Source organism: Prionailurus viverrinus, chromosome F2 (genome assembly GCF_022837055.1).
Source record: "Prionailurus viverrinus isolate Anna chromosome F2, UM_Priviv_1.0, whole genome shotgun sequence".
Lineage (NCBI taxonomy): Eukaryota > Metazoa > Chordata > Mammalia > Carnivora > Felidae > Prionailurus > Prionailurus viverrinus.
In genome coordinates, this window is record NC_062578.1 from 46,198,422 (window position 1) to 46,219,043 (window position 20,622).

At 41.8% G+C, this 20,622-nt stretch overlaps 2 protein-coding genes across 7 annotated transcripts in view; one reads left to right on the forward strand and one right to left on the reverse strand.

Moving 5' to 3' along the window:
• Positions 1-9,256, forward strand: part of VPS13B (vacuolar protein sorting 13 homolog B) — an 843,987-nt gene extending 834,731 nt beyond the window's left edge. For all 6 annotated transcript variants that reach the window (XM_047842688.1, XM_047842692.1, XM_047842686.1 and 3 more), the window contains 4 exons: positions 1,468-1,644; positions 3,739-3,841; positions 4,403-4,652; positions 8,484-9,256. In XM_047842688.1, coding sequence (XP_047698644.1) covers positions 1,468-1,644; positions 3,739-3,841; positions 4,403-4,652; positions 8,484-8,732 — 779 coding nt within the window. In that variant the 3' untranslated portion in view covers positions 8,733-9,256. The remainder of the gene's footprint in view (positions 1-1,467; positions 1,645-3,738; positions 3,842-4,402; positions 4,653-8,483) is intronic.
• Positions 9,257-10,816: 1,560 nt separating this feature from the next.
• LOC125156553 (cytochrome c oxidase subunit 6C) overlaps positions 10,817-20,622 on the reverse strand; it is a 64,552-nt gene continuing 54,746 nt past the window's right edge. Inside the window, exon 5 of the mRNA XM_047842703.1 lies at positions 10,817-10,942. The gene's annotated coding sequence lies outside the window, so the exon portion shown is untranslated. The remainder of the gene's footprint in view (positions 10,943-20,622) is intronic.

The following is a 20,622-nucleotide window of genomic DNA, read 5'->3' on the forward strand; positions in this document are numbered from 1 at the left end:
CCTCCCCAGTCAGTTGCTGAGAAGGTTTGGGAAGATTTGGTCAAGGCTGAGAAACAGACCCGTCGCCTCAGGTCATTCTTAATCTGTCGATACATAAATTTAAATGGCTCTGTCCAAATTCAGAGGAATGGAATCCATGAAGAACTTTCCCTTTACAATTGACCCGAAGGAACTGGCCTTTGTTTTACTGGATTTTGTTCAGGGGAATATTACTTGAAATTAGCAGGTCATTAACAGAGACCTGGAAATCTCCGTTTACCCAAGAGACTTTGAATTAGTGGCATTTGGAATAATGGGTTTTGACATGTACTAAAATTTCTACCAGGGGGACTCTGCATTTTCCATCCTTTCCATTAATCCTAGCAGGACTGAGTTGAAAACAGAAAATTCTGTCAAGAACTGTAATAAAATGTTTACTTCTTACTGAGCTAGAGAACCCTCCACTCCATCATTGGGGGAAAGAAAAAACAAAACAAAACTGGGACCAGTGAAGCCCTTATGAAGTCTCAAAGCAAGAGGAACAAGAGGAAGGACCCACAGGAGGCTGAGGGATTCGCCCTCCAGGATACCTGACCGGGCTGCCCCCTGGGAAAACCGCGGGAGCAGACTGCTGAGAGCAGGGTAGCTGTTCTGAAGTGAAGAGCAAGCGGCCAAACCTCAATGGAAGTAGGAAGGAAGGAGGTTTTTCTAAGACTGGCAGACCGGAGAGCCTCTTTTATAAACAGGATCAGTGAACAGCTTGGTGGTTTAGAGCTGGGCTGGGACTCTGCCTCTCTAGACTCAAACCCTGGCTCAGGCATAGGACAGCTGTGTGACCTTGGGGACAAACTCCTTAACCTCTCTGTGCTCCTCGGCCTTATCTAGGAGCTGAGGATAAAAACCACGTCCGACTCCTAGGATTATGAGGATTAATGATCTCTTACAAATAACACTGGATATAGTCCCCAGCACATAGCAAGCACTCAAAACAGATTAGCTATAATAGAAATAATTGCTGTGTCAACAATTACATTAATGTATTATTAAAGAATTTCTCTTATCACTATTAAAAGGGAGAACATGGAAAGGGGACAGTCTCTTCCAGTTTTTTTCACCCTCTTACGTCAGTGAAAATGTATCAGGCTGAGCAGGCTTGCTCTCTCCTCTTTGTCTTCTGGACAAAGGCGTGTGAAGTGTCACTTTGGAATAGTCTGACTTGGTTATTAAATTCTGAACCGGACTTCACAGATCCTAACTGTGATGGACCAAAAACCCAGGCTGAATATTATGTTCTGGTGAAGATCATACATGTCTAACTCAGTGCTCCATGAACTTACGTAATTGATGAATAAATGTATAGTAAAGAACTTCCTAAGGAGGGTGCATTTTCATCTTCGATCCACATAAAACCGTCTTCTGGATTGAAGGTTTTCTCTTTCTCGGGATTTTAAGCCTCAGTCCTCACTGGAGGCATTTGCTGTCTTTCAGGTGCAATTGCTGGCATAGTCGATCAGCCCATGCAGAACTTCCAGAGGACATCGGAAGCTCATGCTTCAGCAGGACACAAGGCCAAGGGTGTCATCTCGGGCGTGGGGAAAGGAATCATGGGGGTGTTCACAAAGCCCATCGGAGGAGCCGCTGAGCTCGTGTCACAGACCGGCTATGGTAAGTCGCGGGGCACCCGACAGGCCAGCTCAGACGTCACCGATTAGTTTGCGATTAGGGTCTCCGAGTTAACGTAGGCCTTCGCATGGCAAAGCAGTGAAAATAGAATGGATACATCTACAAGTAGGCAAATAGCCGTCTTTCTCAGCTCCTTACACTTATTTGTGCAAAGGGTAGAATCATACTACTAATCATAAATTATAATAATTAAGGGCCCAGGAAATCAATTTGTAATTTCATTATATCTATCTCACAGAATCTTTTTACAGTACATCTAAATAAAATAGAGTTTAGTGAGAAGAAACCAGTGAGGTTGAAGGCAGTTGAGAGCGATATGTAGAAAATATTGAAGCAGAGTCTAGAACTATTACTTTTTCTGGTGACCAGTTTGAAAGGAAAAGTAGGTTATAAGGCAGGAAGATATCTGTGTGGAGGCAGCATGTATGTATTCGGAGAGAGAGGAGCGTGTGTGTGCCCGCGGGCGTACGTGGGTTCGCGCACACGCGCTCACAGAGCCCTGCTTCTGCAGACTCTGGGCCGAGTTCCTGGAAAGCCTTTCCCCGAGCAGACAGCTGTGGGGAACGGGCTCGTGGCACCACCTGCTCTCGGATGGTGGGGTGCCGGGCCCCTCCCATGCTCGTGTACACGCGGGAGTGATGGGTGTGCGGCAGGAAGCGCCTCCCCCCGTATTATGTTCTGCGCTCTTGGCAGAGCGCACCGCAGTGCCCTGACCAACAGGTGACTGCGACTGTTCCCTTTTTCCCGACACTCCTTGCCCTCATTCTGGTCCTCCAGCCGGCTGTCTGGCCACTCTCACAGACCGCAGGAGGGCTGGGCTGTCAGACACGCGAGCCCTCTGCCTCTGGCCATAGCGGCCGGGGTACATCTCACCGCAGGCACCCCGCGCCTCCGCGGGGCCGACAGGAGTGTCTGAGAAGAGGAGAGCGGGAGACAAATGCCCCGCTCCGGCAACCATCCGGAGGGGCTTTCAGAGACCACACAGATGCGAACATGTGTTCCCCTTGGCTTTTCCCCTCGCCTCCTCCCTCCCCGTTTCTGTCTCTGTCTCTCTCTCCCTCCCTCCCTCCCTCCCTCCCTCTCCCCCCCCCCTCCTTCCGTGAATGACATTTTCACTCACAGGGAACGGGGCACAAAGAACCGCCATAGCCCGAAAGCGGCCCAGGCACACTCCCTTTATCAGATGCTTACACATCAGTAAACAGCGTTCGGTGGCTGCAGACCCCAGCCCATCCTTCATAAATCCCTTTGTTCCTCACCGGGAGTCTCCCGGGCTGAGAACCCCTCCCGTAGGTCAGAGCATCTCGGAGCAGAGCTTCACGTGGCCTTGTTGCTTTCCATCATTCTTGTAAAACTTTTATTACCGCACTGAAGGTTTTACAAACCACTAACTCTCAGTCTAATGACTGTGCCTCGTTTATAAACATTTACAAGCCCTCGGGAAGCACACATGCAGTACCATCTTTGGTTCTGGAGAGTCTCTTTGGAGGCCGCGTGGTGCTGCTGGGTGCCCTCGTTCGGTGCCGGCACCAGGGGGAGCGTGTAATAAACCGGAGGCCCCACGAGTGCTCATAAATGTAAATGGATTCGTGTTTAACAGCTGGATTAAGTCACTGAAATACTGTATCTAGGCAAACCATGTGCCTTTGTGTGCATCTCTGTGTGTGTTGTGTTTTTTATTGTTTGCCCAGCCCAGCACAGATACAGAAGTATTGTAACATTAAGCAAGGAAGTCAGCTAACAATCTTGACTTTATCGCATAAACTGTAATGGCGTGTGAGCTGTTGCTCAGGATGGATTACTCCCAGGAGCGTGATGCTTCCGTTAATTGCCAGTCCGGCCTATGCTTGGACTGTCGTTCACTCATTTTTCAGTTTGTAGCTAATGTAAGATCGCCAGAGTTCAGAGTGTTGCAGTGTTTAATGACTATCTATCCATACTACCGCTTCCAAAGACTTGACATCATTTTGGATCTGTAGTGTTTTATGGATGGCTATAAGCAGATGACATCACTATACCGTGGAACTGGTTTCCAGAAAAACAACTAGTAAAACACCCTTACTTCTCTCGCCACAGGTATTTTACATGGAGCTGGACTTTCTCAGCTTCCCAAACAGCGCTATCAGCCAAGTGATCTACATGCTGACCGGGCCCCAAACAGCCACGTCAAATATGTCTGGTAAGATTATCTAGACGCTTGTTCAGCTGCACACGCATGTTAACAGGGCCTGGCTTGCTGTCGAGCTAACAGCCCCTACACTTCCAGGGGAGCCCTGGGTGGGGGGGCGCGAGGAGCAGCCACGTTCGGCATCTCAGGCGGCGCGAGGCCATCATAGCACCAGGGAGAGGCTGCCGTCCCCAGATGTGGGACGCCTCTCGCGCACCCCTCGGGGGAAGCTGCACGCTGACGGAGCAGCCTAGGCCTGCGAGGGGACCGGGGACTCTCCATGAAGGCAGCGTTCTGATCAGCGGTGACGTTTCTAATGGGAAGAAAAGGAGCTGGTCAGAGCCAAGGGAAATCCTTGTCCCCAGGAAGGAGCTGGATTCGGTTGACCAGAATCAGTTTGCGAATGAAAGTGGCCATTACGTGTGAGGCTAAAGTTGATCATCAGATTGGCGAGGGCCCTTTGCCCTTGGGGACCTTCGCGTAAGAATGCCCCAGCCCTTGGTACAGTGCGCACTGATACAGGACCATCTTTTCCAAACTGGCTTCTAGCCTCACTTCTCTCCTCTGAAACAGGAAAATGCTTCAGTCTCTGGGCAGACCGGAAGTCCACATGGCCCTGGATGTGGTTCTGGTGAGGGGCTCAGGCCAGGAGCACGAAGGGTGCCTGCTGCTGACCTCGGAAGTGCTCTTCGTGGTGAGCGTCAGCGAGGACACGCAGCAGCAGGCCTTCCCTGTCACGGAGATCGACTGTGCACAGGACAGCAAGCAAAACAACCTGCTCATCGTGCAGCTCAGGCAGCCGCGAGTGGCCTGCGACGTGGAGGTACATTTCAGAAAACGGGGTGACTGCGCGGCTAACGGCCAGGGAAGTGGAGACCACCGGTAACCAGGCAGTTGGGGCTGCAGCCTGTGGAGGCTGCTGGGGACTGGGAGGGCCGTCACAGGAAGCGGCGTGGGGGAGGGGGACTAGGGGGCCAGTGCGGAAGCAAGTTGGGAAGCCCCAACCCAGGTGTGTGTGTGAGGCTTCCTTAGGGGAGCCCAGCAGCGGGCCAGATGGACTTGAGGCTAGGGGCTATGCCACCGTACGATCTGAACAAGGCGTGGTCGTCGGGGTGCCGGGGTGCTGAAGGAGATGGGACAGCGGAGCTCCAGGATACACAGGTGTGTCCAGGAAGGGCCAGGGCCGAGGCAGCAATTCTGTGCTGCTGCTCCACAAAGCAGGCACAAGTCTGGTGGCACAGGAGAGGACTGCCACGGAAGTGAGGGGACCGGGAAACAAGTTCACAAACCAGGAAAGAGGTCTCACTCTCCCCCGTTTCCACTCCAAGACCTCACGGGTCAGAATTCTGGGCACGAATCTCTTTCCTCCCCCTGCTCTGTACTGTGTGTGGCTCAGCGTTCCCTTTCCCACGGGGCAGATTCCCATCCCTTAAATACCGTGGGGCACCCCCTGGGCTGCCGCTTAGGCTCTTGGGGCAGCTCTCTGGCCCAGCCTGGCCTGTTCCTGTACTGCATGCTGGCTCCCGACCACACAGAAGTTGCCACGGGATGGAGGCCCAGGCAGGGCACACTGGGTGTCAGGGGTGAGCCCTGACAAGAGCGACACCAGCTTCCTACAGTCCAGCGGCAAGCAGGTGCACCCCGTGGAAAACTGCTCTGTTCCTGCCTCCCCACTGCCTGATCCAAGGGTCTCTAAGAGTTGACCTACGAAACAGACCTATTTTTCCACTCAGCAAGGGGAGTGCAGGTCAGTGGCAAGCTGGGACCTGCTGGTCCTAACCTGAGGACTGATGGCCCCAGGAAAGGACAGCAAACCTGCCTGCGGCGGGTCCTGCCCCGTTCTTTATTTTCTTCCTGGTATGGGAGCCTGTGTCTCCCTCACACCGCTGTTTGGGTAAAATTATCTGAGAAGAGGGAAGACAGCCAACCACAACAACTCTGAGATTTCTCTAGCTTCTTGGATCCTAATCAGTCAGGCTTTAAGCTGGGGCTTGGCACTAGGCGCACATTGCTCTTCGAGTTGATGACTTTCTGGGAATAAACAGAGGTCAGATGTCCAGGCCGACTTTAGATCTGCCAAAATCTTCTGATCCAATTGACAATAAAGCAGCAGTGATCTGACTACAGGATTTGGCAAGGGACGGTGTCATTATCTTCAAGTCCTTGGTCCCTAACGAGAAACTTCCAAGGCCCTCGGGAATCTATCGTTATTCCTTAGCTGCTTGGGAAATATCTCATATCTTAAACTGAAGACTGGAGATTCAGCTTTTGTTGTTAAAACGGTCTCTACTGTCTTCAGTTGTGATCCTTCTCCCTTTGGCTTTTGTTTGAGGAGGGTACTGTGGGGAATTATCATAGCTGGGAAGGAACAGGCCTGCTTCTCTAGGGGTTAATGAGATGATAGCTGGAGTCACCACTCCTAGAAGTTGCCAAGGTTAATTGAGACCATGGGATCACCGAGTTAGAGGCAGAAAAGCACCGATGCTCTGGACACCATGCTCAACACTGGTCTTCCATCGGTACTCGGGGAGAACAGGGGGCTGGATTAAGGGGGAAGAGGCCGGAAGAGATGACTGAGGGCAGGAATAGTGCAGGGCAGCTGTGGAGTTTACCCAGCAGCACCTGGCTGTCCCGGCACAGGACAGAAATGGTGGAGATCCAGTACGCGGTCAGCCCCCAAATTCTTTCTCTGAACCTATCCCACTTTACCTCCCCCAACTCCTAAGAAACAGGAAATAACTGCCCCCTCAGTCCTGTGTCCAAACCCTACCCCCCTTCCCCACTCACCCCAAAGGAGACCCAAACTTTACAACAAAATGCCCATTTCTTTTCTGAGACAGCACACCCTTCCGTAGGAGTGCTGTGACCCAGTGTATGCGCAAAACGAGGCGGGGGAATCACTCGGCAGTGCTGCTTGACACGGGGACTTTTCCTCAGCTGCCGTGCTCATGTCAGTCAGGACTAGTCACCTGCAAACTGAATCCACAGATGTAAACCTGGGTTAAGAAGCCTACCTGCTGTCTTCCAGGGAAAACTAAGAACAGTATTTTTAGATCTTCATATAAAATGGCTTTTCTGCTTTTTTTGCTTCAGATACTAGGAAACACAGCTCCTTTGAAATTTGGAAGGAATTAATTTGTACATGACATCACTCAGTATATTGAAATGTGGCAGGATTCAAGTATTTTTAAATCAGCATTTGCTTTTCTTGGTTAAATGCAGCCATTTTTAGGGTAATAATTGCTTAATATGCCTGGCATATTATTGAAATCCCTTATGAGAGGCTCAACATGAGTCAGAAGGTCAATTTATTCCTTGGCCAGGTTCCTTTCACAGCACGGGTTTTCCTGTGCTGCTGTTCAGGAGGAGCAATTAAGACTTTCTGTGTTTTCAAAGCTTTCCAGCTGAATTCTGACCCCATCAAATGATATCATCAGAGCTCTGGCCTTTGCCTGGTGGTACACAGCTTTCATCTGTCAGTGAAACTTTGGGGGCCTTTATTTTCTTTCCCAAGCTTCAAAATAGGAGATCCGAACTCTAACGGATGCCCTACTTATTTTTCTGGCAGGCCCTTACTCCTTACCGTCTACTGGCTTTGTACAGCTTTTAAGACACCCTTGGCTGCACTGTTTCTGTGCCCTACACAGAAACACAGAAATTCTTTACATTACTACTACTTTGAGGACTCAAAAGCCCTTGTTAATTCTTACCCGGAGTGATCTTGCCAACATTTGGTAGGTACAGAACCACTGAAAAGGCCAGTGGCTACCTGATTCCCACAGATCAGTAGTTTATACTGGAAACATCCCAGTCCACGTGATCTACACCCCAGATAGCTACAAAAGCTCAGGGTGGGAAGAATTTATAGATCCAATTGCCTTTGATGGGTGCTTTCTCAGAAAATCTCACTTAAGAACTTAGGTAGTATATCTCAGTTCTCCTATTTGAGTTCCACTGAAGATGAGCCAGACTTTTATGAACCATAAATGTACTTTGCATCCTCCCTTTTTTTCCATAAAAATTTCCCCTTCCTCTGCCCAGTTTCCCCCACCACCACCCCCCCCCCCCCCCGCCAACCTCTGGCTTTAAATCCTAGTGTTTATAAAAACAGAAAATGTTACAGTTCAAAAGGTATTTATTTTTTTTAATGCTCTGTCCAAAGCCACTGGTTTGAAAGAGGTGCTCTTCTCCAGAATTTTTTCTGTCAAACTTTAGAGGTTTAAGGAGACAGGCAAACAGAACTTTTATTTCAGGATGCAAGTTTAATGTTGATTTATGCAGAGGAAAGACACTCTTCTTTGTTCCTGAGCTGGTTAGTAAAGAGCAGTGACAGATGTTTAATAGTTAATGAGTAAAATGTTACCAAATCATCAACTTCAAACATGGGAATTTCACACAACACCAAACGCGTATTCAAAGGAGGTTGTCCTAACAGTCCCATGCAGAGCTTCGTTTGTACTGCTGAAAGCGCAGTGTTATCACTGCCACAGCTCAGAGGAAAAATAAAAAGCACAGCGTTGGATAAAAATGGCTTTATTAGAGGACCTCAAAGCATAATGCACAGATGTATGAGTCAAAAACAGAAGGAATACTTTGGTCATGGGAGTCCCATTATGAAAATTTGGCAACTCAAGACTTTATTTTTGGATCCTAGGTGGATGGAGCCCGAGAGAGACTGTCAGAACAACAGTACAATAGACTTGTGGACTACATCACAAAGACATCCTGCCACCTGGCCCCCAGCTGCTCTTCCGTGCAGACAGCATGCCCAGTGGTGGCTGTGGAACCTCTCCCCTCCACGGTGAAAACATACCATTATATGGCCGACCCACATTTTGCTCAAGTCTTCATTAGTAAATTTAACATGGTAAAAAATAAAGCCCTGAGAAAAGGGTTCCCCTGAGTACCCTCTGAGGTGTTGATCCCTGCTTGTACAATTTATTTTTGAAAAAGAAACGTAACTAGTTCTGATAGTATCTAAGATGAACACAAGGCCAATACTTTAATTATAGGTAGTTTTTCAGCCTCTTCTAAAATTAATTCCTTTCCCTAAAACTAAAATGCAGTAAATAAAAAACATGTTCCTTTCCCATTTGGAGACATTGATTAAAAGTCTCTGTTGTCATCTCATCACACATGTATTCCCTTTTGCTCTCTAATAGTATTTGCTAAATTGTTTACTATAATTAAGATCTGTTAACTCTCTGCTCTAACACAAAATGTGGTCAGGCCTTAGAATGGAGAGACTGGTTAAAACTTCATTCCCAACCGCATCTGTTTCTAGGCTAAAACACTATCTTGGCCTAATACTCTCGTCTGCAAATGTTTGGAATCTTTAAGTGCTTAGGATTTTATTGTTTAACTTGTTAAATTTATTACTTAAATGTGATGCTCTTCTTTAAGTAAAACCTGCTATGTATGTTCCTACTTTAAAGTCTGCATTTTACTGAAATTTACAAGACATTCTCATGACTGTCCAGCTACACTGTGGAAAAAATGTCTCTCCAATTCGTTTTAGCAAACCAACTTAGAGTAAATCCAATGTCCGTCAATGAAAACAGAGCACCCAGAGTGCTCAGACAACTAGGTATTCCCTTTGACACTCTCTTCTGGAAGGGTTTTAACAGGATATTCATACTGCCCTGGGATACTGGAGGGGAGTCAAGAACCCCAGTGTTACTTAACCTTACCAATGAACCAGTCCAAATAGTTTATTCTGAATTGATCCAATACAAAAATATTCCCAGTGACTGATATTATTTCTGCATTTAAGGATGGATTTTTATCAAGACTCTGGGTTACCAGATATCATCTTTAACAGTAAAAATCTCACTCTGATTAAAACATTTTTACTGACTATATCCAAATTGGGTCTACAAACTGTTACATACAACTGTGAAATGCTAAAAATTCAATTTCAAATGCCCACTAATTTTTAATTAAATCTCACATGTCATTGGGCATGAGAAGTCACTATGTAGTTGTTTCTGGAAAGTGAGACTATTAATGAACAATTCAGCCTGAATTCGAAAAACTGATTCTTCCACTAGTTTGTTGTGTCACACTCATTTGGGATAGTGACAGCTTTGTCAACCTCAAGAGTAACTATTTTTAAGAATGTAAATATGTATTAATTATTGTATCTTTTATGGTCATTTTGGCATACTACTTCTAAGAACTGTTATATAAATTGTTGAAAATAAAAGGAATCCTTGAATTACTGACCACACACAAATGTGTACTGTCACCAGGTGTTTTCCAAATGCAGGTTTTCACCAATTCCTAGGTTTAATATGGCTCACATTAGGACCCAAGAATTCTGTGGGAGTTAAAATGGTTAAGAAACAGTTTTTGTTATCCTAATAAAGTGCCAGTGGTAAAACTAGCTTAGGCTAAAATAAACTTGATTTTTAAAATTCTCTGTATTACTTGGATCACAAAAAAAGCATTAATAATTAATATAGGGGAGAAAGGTCCTAAGTCACCCCCCCACCACCACAAAAAAAAAAGTTCCCACACTCTTATTAACAGATATTAATTACCCTAATACAACTTTTTTGGACTAGATCTATATTCCAACTTACATATACATACTGATAGCTCTTTAACAGTGAGTAAAAGAACCTTTATATTTTAATTATCTATTACATCTGGCAATTAATCCAGCAGGGCTACCAAACAGTGACAATGAAGCCCAAGGACATATCATACAAAAACCGTTCTCTGTCCCTTCTAAGAGCATAGAGAACAGTAGCTTTGTAGACTCCTATAGACCTCCTTAATTCATGACGCAGGACCAAGAAAGGCACCTAGCAGTATTTCAGTGAAATTAACCTCAAAGCAATAAAAAATATCCTAAAACAATGAAACCATTAAGAAATCTTGAAATCAAGTTATCTTCCTAAGCTTCATAAATACACACAGTTAAAATCTCTTAATTCTGATGCAAGCACAGTGAAGTATCAATAAGAATAAATGAGCAAAGACTTACTGTCCACAGTATCTGTTAGTTTATTTATCAAGACAAACTATTCCATGACCCAATATTCATGTTTCATACTTCTGGAACACAGGTCAGTGACAAACTTCCATGGAACTCAACCCAAAGAAATTCTGTGGAAAAAAAGTGGCTTAGTTAATGACAAGCATTCTCTGCTAACACCTCACCACCCTTAAGGTCACATAAGGTCTACTCCTGCTACTGGAGCCTACACTTGGCTTACTCACCTTTTGCCCAGGAGAAAACCATTTCAGGCAGTCTGGGCTCCAGGTTCACTCTCTGCCAAGGTCCCTGACCATCCTAACCAGTTTTGGGTATATGACACCTTACTCTGACTTCTTTCCATTTACCAAATTCTGCCTTTTTCCTCCCTCTCAAGTCCACTCTCCTCCATTCCCTTCTCACATCCACATACTGTTCTGAAAAGCAGCAGCCAGTCTGTTCTAAAGAGTATTTCTATCTTTGTCTCCAAATCTTTTTTTCTTACTGGTTTTTAAACACAATCAGCTTCTCATTAAAAAAAAAAAAAAAAAAAGGTAAAACTAACAAGTATTTAAAAATTAGCCTGTTAACGTCTGATTATGAAATGCATATGCACTGTGGTAACTGTGAAAACGTCAAAGTTATAAGAAAACCAGCACTTAAGATGCAATACAGAACCATTAATATTTTCTTGATCTTTTTATTTTTACCTTCAGTCTTTTTTCTTCCCTGTATAATTTTTACTAAACATAAAACACCCTTGGAGCACCTGGATGGCACAGTTAAGCATCCAACTCTTGGTTTCAGCTCAGGTCATGATCTCACAGTTGGTGAGTTTCAGCCCTGCATCAGGCTGTGTGCTGACACTGTGGAGCCTGCTTGTGATTCTCTTTCTCCCCATCTCTCTCTGCCCCTCTCCCACTCACACTGTGTCTCAAACTTAAAAAAAAAAAAAAAAAAAAAGCATACCCTTTATATAAAATATTTTCTATTATATAGTAATCTCATGTTACTTTGTGAATAGCATTTCTAATGGACACAATATAGTCCATAGTAGGAGAAAAATCATAATTCCTTATCAATTTTCCAACCTTTAGAAATAAAGTTCTTCTTATTTTTTCTATCGTAAGTTATATGGTAGATACTTCATACACACATCCAACTGATTTCAGATAGTTCCTTTAAGATAAATAACTACAGGGGTGCCTGGGTCGCTCAGCTGAGTAAGCGTCAGACTCTTGATTTCAGCTCAGGTCATGATCTCACAGTTTGTGAAATCAAGCCCTGTGAAGGGCTCTACACTGAATTCTCTCTCTCCTCTCTCTCTGCCCTTCCCCCACTCTCTCTCTCAAAAAATAAACTTAAAAATTAGCTACAGCAACCAACACTAATAAAACAAGAAAAACACACAAAACGGCAGGAAATATCATGGACTTCTTTTCCTTGCTCTTGCCCCACCCCATCCTTGGTGCAGCACAAAGTGCTCAGGAGGAAACTGACAATTCCTGGCTCTTCCCTCAGGACAGATGGTAAAGAATAAAAATCGCTTACAACATTCTGACTTGTTTGAGAGCTTCCCAAGGGACTTTTCTCTAACTTGCCTATCTCAGAACACCGGAAGTGTGTGGCATACTTGAGATATCAGACTGCAAGCTGCTGAAAGTTGTGGTGGGTCCCAGGACACAAGAGCTACAGAGGACCTTCAGGCTCACAGGCACCTATGGGCAAGAGACTATGGGCAGAGGAATAAAACAGAACACCTAACGCTCTATACAGGTAACAGGATGAGACTCTTAGAGAAATTAACACTTAAAAAGCAACTGAGTATATACAAGAACTGGAACAAAAATGCATGCGTACACGCGCACACACACACACACTCAAGAAAGATGTATCTCCAGAAAAAGTGAGACAACCCTGAGCCTTTATGCCGGGTTGTTTAGTGAAGATCTTCCCCTGCATGGAGGTAATCCACAAAGATGGGGAGGGAGTGGCTATTATTCAAATGCCCTAATTTCAACAAAAGACATACAAAGAAAGGGAAATGTGGTCTATTCAAAAGACAAATTTTCAAAAACTGACACTAAAGAAATACAAGCCTCTAACTAAAAAGACTTTAAAACAACAGTCTTAAATACTGCTCAATGAGCTAAAGGAGAACTTGGACAACTAAATGAAATCAGGAAAATGATATACAAACAAAGTATCAACAGAAAAATTGTTTAAAAAAATCAAAATTATGGTCCACAAAAACACAGTAACTGAACTGAAAAAAATCTCTAAGGGGTTTAACAGCAGACTCAGACAAAAGAATCAGCAAACTTGAAGAAAGTTCATTTGAATTATTGAGTCTGGGAGGAGCACAAAGGAAAGAAAATGAACAACAAAGCTTACGGGACCTGTGGGACATCATCACAAACATCAATATATGCATTATGGAACTCCCAGAAAAGCAAAGAGCAAAAGGCTTATTTATAGAAATAATGGCCAAAAACTTCCCAAATTTGAGGCAAGAAATGAATATACAAACACAAGAAGTTACTTGGAAGTAGGATAAACTCAAAGAAGCCCACATCAAGACACTATAATCATGCTCTCAAATCCAAAGACAATGGATCTTAAAAGCATCAAGAGAAAATCGATTCATCACCTACATCACCTCTGTAAGATTATCAGTGGATTTTTCAGCAGAAACCTTGCAGGTCAGAAGGTTGTCAGATGATATATTTAAAGTGCTCACAAGTCAACCAAAAAACAGTATCTAGCAAAACTGTCCTTCAAAAATGAGGATGAAATTAAGACACTCCTCGATAAACAAAAAAGCTAAAGTATCAGGAGTTCCTCACTAGACTTGCAATGGGAGTTCTCCAAGTTGAAACAAAAATATACTAAAGAGTAACTTGAAGCCATGTGAAAATATAAAGTTCTCTGGTAAAGGTAAATATATAGACAAATATAAACCAGCATCACTGTAATTGTTTCAGAACTCTTAAGTTTGTAGGATTTAAAAAACAAAAAGCATTAAAAAACTATAAATCTATGTTAACGAGTATGCTATATATAATTTGTGACTAATGAAGTGGGGGAGGAGAGTTGTTAAAGAGTAAAATTTTTATTTGCGATTGAAAATATCAGTCTGAAGTAGATTGTTGTCATTTTTTTTTTTCAAATATATTTACTGGGGTGCCTGAGTGGCTCATTCGGTTAAGCGTCCGACTTTGACTTGGGTCATGATCTCATGGGTGTGGGTTCGAGCCCCGCATCAGGCTCTGTGCTGACAGCTTAGAGCCTGGATGGAGCCTGCTTCTGTCGCTCTTCCCCCTCCCACTTGCACTCTGTCTCGGTCTCTCGCTCTCAAAAATAAACATTAAAAAAAAAAAATTTATTTATTTTGAGAGAAAGACCAAAAGCATGCATGAGCAAGGGAGTGGCAGAGAGGGAAGAAGAGAGAAAATCCCAAGCAGGCTCCACACTGCCCGCACAGAACCCAACACAAGGCTCAAACCCATGAACTGTGAGATGATGACCTGAGCCAAAATCAATAACCAGAATCTTAGCTGACTGAGCCACTCAGGTGCCCCAGATTATTGTAATTTTAGCATGTCCTAGAAAATACCAAAGGTAACCACAAAGAAAATATCTACAGAATTTACACAAAAGGAAAACGAACAGGGAATCAAAACATGTCACTACAAAGAAAAAAAAAACAAAAAAACAAAAAAAACTAAATGGCAAACGCATTGAGAGGAAAAGAAGGACAAAAAAGCTGTTCTACAGAAACAATAAAATGGCAAAAGTCTTTCCCTATCGGTAATCATCCTAAATATAAATGGTTTAAACTTCCCAAATGATACAGAATGGCAGAATAAATAAAAAACAGGATCCAATCATATGCTGTCTACAGGAGATTCACTTTAAATCTAAGGACACCACACAGTTCTAAAGTGAAAGGATAGAAAAAGATATTCCATACAAAATAATAATCAAGAGAACAAGAGTGGCTGTACTATCATCACACAAAACTTTAAGTCAAAAGTTACAAGGGACAAAAACATTATATAAAAAAGGGTCAATTTACCAAGAAGACAGAACAATTACATATGCACCAAACACCAGACCTTTCAAATATATAAAGCAAAAACACTAACAGGTTGATGGGAGAAACAGCTCCATAGTAATGTAATATCCCACTTTCAGTACAGTAGTCCCCGCCCCTTACCCACTGGGGACACATTCCAAGACCTCCACTGGCTACATTCTAAAACCTGCAGTGGATGCCTGAAAACATGGATAGTACTGAAACCTGTACATACTATGCTTTTTCCTAGATATACATCCCTATGACAGTTTAAATTATAAATTAAGCAAAGTAAGAGACTAAAATAGGACTTTCCTAATTGTTAACAGTAGACTATAAAAAAAATTATTTAACTGTGGTCTCTCTCAAAATATCTTACTGTACCATACTCATCCTTCTTGTGATGTAAGATGATAAAACACCTACCAGATGAGGTAAAGGGAGACGAATGACATAGGAACTGTGGCGTAGCATTAAGCTACTACTGACCTTCTGACAATATTTCAGGAGCAGGATCATCTTAAAGGACTACAGTTAACCACAGGTAACTGAAATGGCCGAAAGTAAAACCATGGATAAATGGGAACTACTGTAATGGCTAAAGAACTAGACACAAGATTAAGACAAGAGGACTTGAACAACACTACACACCAGGTGGACCTGACAGGTACAGAACAGAACATGCTACCTAACACCACCACAAAACACAATTTTCTCAAGTGCAGACACTGTCCAGGATAGACCATATGTTAAACCACAAAACAAGACTTAATAGATTTAAAAGGCTGAAATTATACAAACTGTCTTTTCTGATCACAATGGACTGAAACTAGAAATGAATCCAAGAAGGAAAATAAAAAAAACCGACAAATATGCTGAAATTAAACATGTTCTTTTTTTAATTTTTTTTTTAATGTTTGTTTATTTTTGAGAGAGACAGAGGGCAAGTGGGTTAGGGGCAGGGAGAGAGGGAGACACAGAATCGGAAGCAGGCTCCAGGCTCTGAGCTGTCAGCACAGAGCCCAACGCGGGGCTCGAACTCACAAACTGTGAGATCATGACCTGAGCCGAAGCCAGACGTAAGCTGAAGTCGGACGCTCAACCGACTGAGTCACCCACGCACCCCTAAACGTGTTCTTTTTAACAACCAATGGGTCAAAGAGATCACAAGGAAAATCTTGAAAGATTTCAAATCAACGACCTAAGTTTAACACCTTAAAAACCTAGAAAAACTAAACTCAAGGCTAGAAAGGAAATAGTAAAAATTACAATAATATAGATAAATCAACAAAATCAAAAGCCAGTTATTTGCAAACATCAACAATACTGGCAAACCTTTAGGCTAAGAAAAAAAAAAAAAAAGGGAGAAGACCCAGATAACTAAAAACAGAAATGAAAGGGAACATTACAACTGATTTCACAGAAATAAAAAGGATTGTAAAACAATGCTATAAACAACTCCGTTGACAAATTAGACAACTTACATGAAACAGATTAATTCCTAAACTATAAATCAGGAAGAAACAGATAATATTAAACAGACCTATAACTAGTAAGGACCTTCTAATAAAGAAAAATCCAGAATCAGATGGCTTCACAGGTGAATTCTATCAAACCCTTAAAGAATTTACACCAATCCTCCTCAAGCTCCTTCCCAAAAGAAGAAGAGGAGGAGGAGGTTGTTTTCACATCTTAAACATTTCTGGGTGGGGACGAACTGCCCCCTACTATGTTTTCCTAACCATTTCCTATGTTTCCTCTTGTGAAAACATGATTGATAATTTCATTAAATATAAAACATTCTAGAAGGCCAGCATTACCCCAACACCAAACCCAGACAAATATATAATACAAGAAAACTACAGGATATCCCTGATGAATATAGATGCAAAACCCTTAACAAAATACTAGCAAAGAGAATTCAACAACTCATTAGAAGGATTTTAAACATGAGGAAGTGGAATTTATTCTTGATGATTCAACACACTACAATCAATGTAATATACCACAGAAGTAAACAAAAACCACACATCATCTGAATGGAGAAAACTCAACTGAAAAATCTGATACCTTTTCATGATAAATACACTCAACAAAATACCTAGTAATAAATCTAACCAAGGAGGTGAAAGACCTACACTCTAAAAACTAAGACACTGATGAAAGAAATTGAATGGAAAGATATACCATACTAATGGATTCAAGACTTAATAAACATTGTTAAAATGTCCATACTGCCCAAAGCAGTCTAGAGATTCAATGTAATCTCTATCAAAATGCCAAGAGCATTTTTCACAGAACTAGAGGAAATAATCATAAAATGTATGTGGAACCACAAAGACCCTGAATAACCAAAGCAATCTTGAGAAAGAACAAAGCTAGAGTTACCAATTCCAAATTTCAAAATATCTTACACAGCAACAGTAATCAAAACAGTATAGTACTGGCACAAAAACTGACACACAAATCAATGGAACAGAGTAGAGCCCAGAAATAAATCCACACTTATATGGTCAATTAATCTACATGACAAAGGAGGCAAGAACATATGGGGGAAAACACAATCTCTTCAATAAATGGTGCTGGGAAAACTGGACCACTTTCTTATACCATACACAAAAATAAATTCAAAATGGATTAAAGACCTAAATGTGAGACCTGAAACCATAAAATTCCTAGAAGAAAGCATAGAAAGTAATCTCTTGGATGTCACCTTAGCAACATATTTATGGACATGTCTCCTCAGAGAAGGGAAACAAACCCAAAAATAAACTATTTGGACTATACCAAAATACAAAGCTTTTGCACAGCAAAAGGAAGAATCAACAAAATGAAAAGGCAACCTACTGAATGGAAGAAGATATCTGTACACTAAGTATCTGATAAGGGGTTAATATCCAAAGCATATAAAAAACGTGTACAATTCAACACCAAAAAACCCCCAAATAATCCAATTAAAAATAGACAGAAGACCTGAACATTTTTTCCAAAGACACACAAGGCCAACAGATAAGTGAAAAGATGTTCAGTATCACTAATCATTAGGGAAATGCAAAACAAAACCACAATGAGATATCACTTCACACCAGTCAGAATGCTAGTATCAAAAAACCAGGGGATAACAAGTGTTAGCAAGGATGTGGAGAAAAGAAAACTCTGGTACACTGTTGGTGGGAATGTAAATTGGTGCAACCACTGTGGAAAATAGTACAGAGATTTTTCAAAAAGTTAAAAACTGAATTACCATATGATCCAGTAATTCCACTACTGGGTGTACACACACACACACACACACACACACACACACACACACACACACACTTCTTACTCAGCCATAAAACAGAATGAGATCTTGCCAAGTGCAACAATATGAATGAATCTACAGGATATTATGCTAAGGGAAGCAAGTCAGGAAACAAACACACAGAAGCATATGTAAGGGGGAGGGTAATAGGGAGATGGGTAAAACAAGTGAAAGGTTTTAAGAGGTACATACTTCCACTTACAAAACAAGTCATGCAAATGAAAATTAACAGTACAGGGAAACAAATAATAAATCAGGAACAAATACAAACTACCACAACATAATAAAAGCCATATATGGAAAGGCCACAGCTAATATCATACTTAACTGGTCAAAGCCTGAAAGCTTTTTCTCTAAGATCAAGAAAAAGATAAGGATGCCTATTCTTACCACTTCTATTCAGTAAAGAACTGGAAGGGCTAGCCAAACCAAGTAAGCAAGAGAAAAGAAAGAAGACATCCAAATTGATAAGGAAAAAGTAAAACTATCTGTTTGCAGATGACCTGGTCTTATATGTAGAAAACCCTAAAGATTCCACAGGGAAAAAAAAAAAAGAAAAAGAAAAAGATACTTAGAATAAACTAACTGAGCAAAGTTGCAGGATACAAAATCAACACACAATAGTCAGTTGTGTTTCCATCTACTAACAATGAATAATCATAAAAACATTAAGAAAACAATTCCAATTACAAAAGCATCTAAAAAAATAAAATACACAGGAATACTTAACCAAAAGTGCAAAAGACCTATACACTGAAACTACAAAACACTGCTGAAAAAAAATTACAGATACAAATAAATGGAAAGGCATCTCATGTTCATGAAGTGGAATACTTATAATTGCTAAGATGTCCAAAGTGAGCTACATATGTAATGCAATCCCTACCTCAACAGCATTTTTGCAGAAGTAGAAAAATCCACCCTAAAATTCAGAGAGACTATAAAGGGACCCTGAATAACCAAAACAATCTCTAATTTCAAAACTTACTATAAAACTACAGTAATTAAAACAGTGTGGTACTAACGTAAATATAAACCAATGCAACAGAACAGAGCCTAAAATAAACCCTCACATACACAGTCCAAAAATTACCAACAAAGGTACCAAGACCATCCACTTGGGAAAGGACCGTCTTCTCAACAAACACTATTGGGAAACTGGATAGTCACAAAAAATAAAGAAGTTGGACCCTTTTTGAATCTCTTATCTCAAAATTAACTCAAATGAATCAAAGACCTAAAGGTAAAAGCTAAAACTATAAAACCTGTAAGAAAACATTAGAGAAGCTTCAAGACACTGGAACTTATAAGAAAACATGACAGGGGCACCTGCATGGCTCAGTCGGTTAAGTGTCCGACTTTGGTTCAGGTCATGATCTTGCAGTTCATGGGTTCAAGCCCTGCACTGGGCTCTGTCCTGACAGCTCAGAGCCTGGAGCCTGCTTTGGATTCTGTGTCTCCCTCTCTCTCTGCCCCACCCTACTTGCACTCTGTCTCTCAAAAATGAATAAACAGTAAAAAAAATAAATAAAAAAATTTTTAAAAAGAAAAAAAGAAAACATAACAGAAGCTTCATGACATTGGATTTGGCAGATTTCTTGGATAGGACACCAAAAGCACAGGCAACAAAAATAAAAATTACATAAATTAGACCCCATCAAAATTTTAAATGTCTGTGCAAAGAACACAATCAACAAAGTGAAAAGCAATCTTTAGAATGGGAGAAAATACTTTCAAATCATGTATCTGACAAGAGTTTGAAGAACTACAACTCAACAACAATAAACCCCAATCTGATTAAAATGGGGGAAGAACCTGATTAGCCATTTCTACCAAGAGGACATACAAATGGTCAACAAGCATGAGAAAAGATGCTCAACATCATTAACCATTAGGGAAATAAACATGAAAATCAAAATCCAGTACCACCTCACATCCATTAGGATGGCTACTTGGGGGGGTGGCGGGGGGAACAGAAAACAAGTACTGGCAAGGTATGTAGTGAAACTGAAACCCTCCTGCACTGTCGACTGAGTATAAAATGGTGCAGCTGCTATATTAAACGGTATAGTGGTTCCTTACAATAAAGATAGAACTACTATATGATCCAACAATTCTACTTCTGGGTACCTACTCCAAAGTATCAAAAAGAGGGAATTTAAAGGGATATTTACATACATCACAGCAACATTATTTACAATCATCAGAAGGTGGAAGCAATCCAAATGTCCACCAAAGGTGAATGAAAAAGCAAAATGTGATATATACATACCATGGGATGTTATTTAGCCTTAAAGAGGAAAGAAATTCCGACACATACCAAAACGGATGAATTTTGAGCACATTATATTAAGTAAAATAAGCCAATCACAAAAAGACAAATACTGTATGTTTCCACTTAAATAAAGTACCTAGAGTAGTCAAATTCA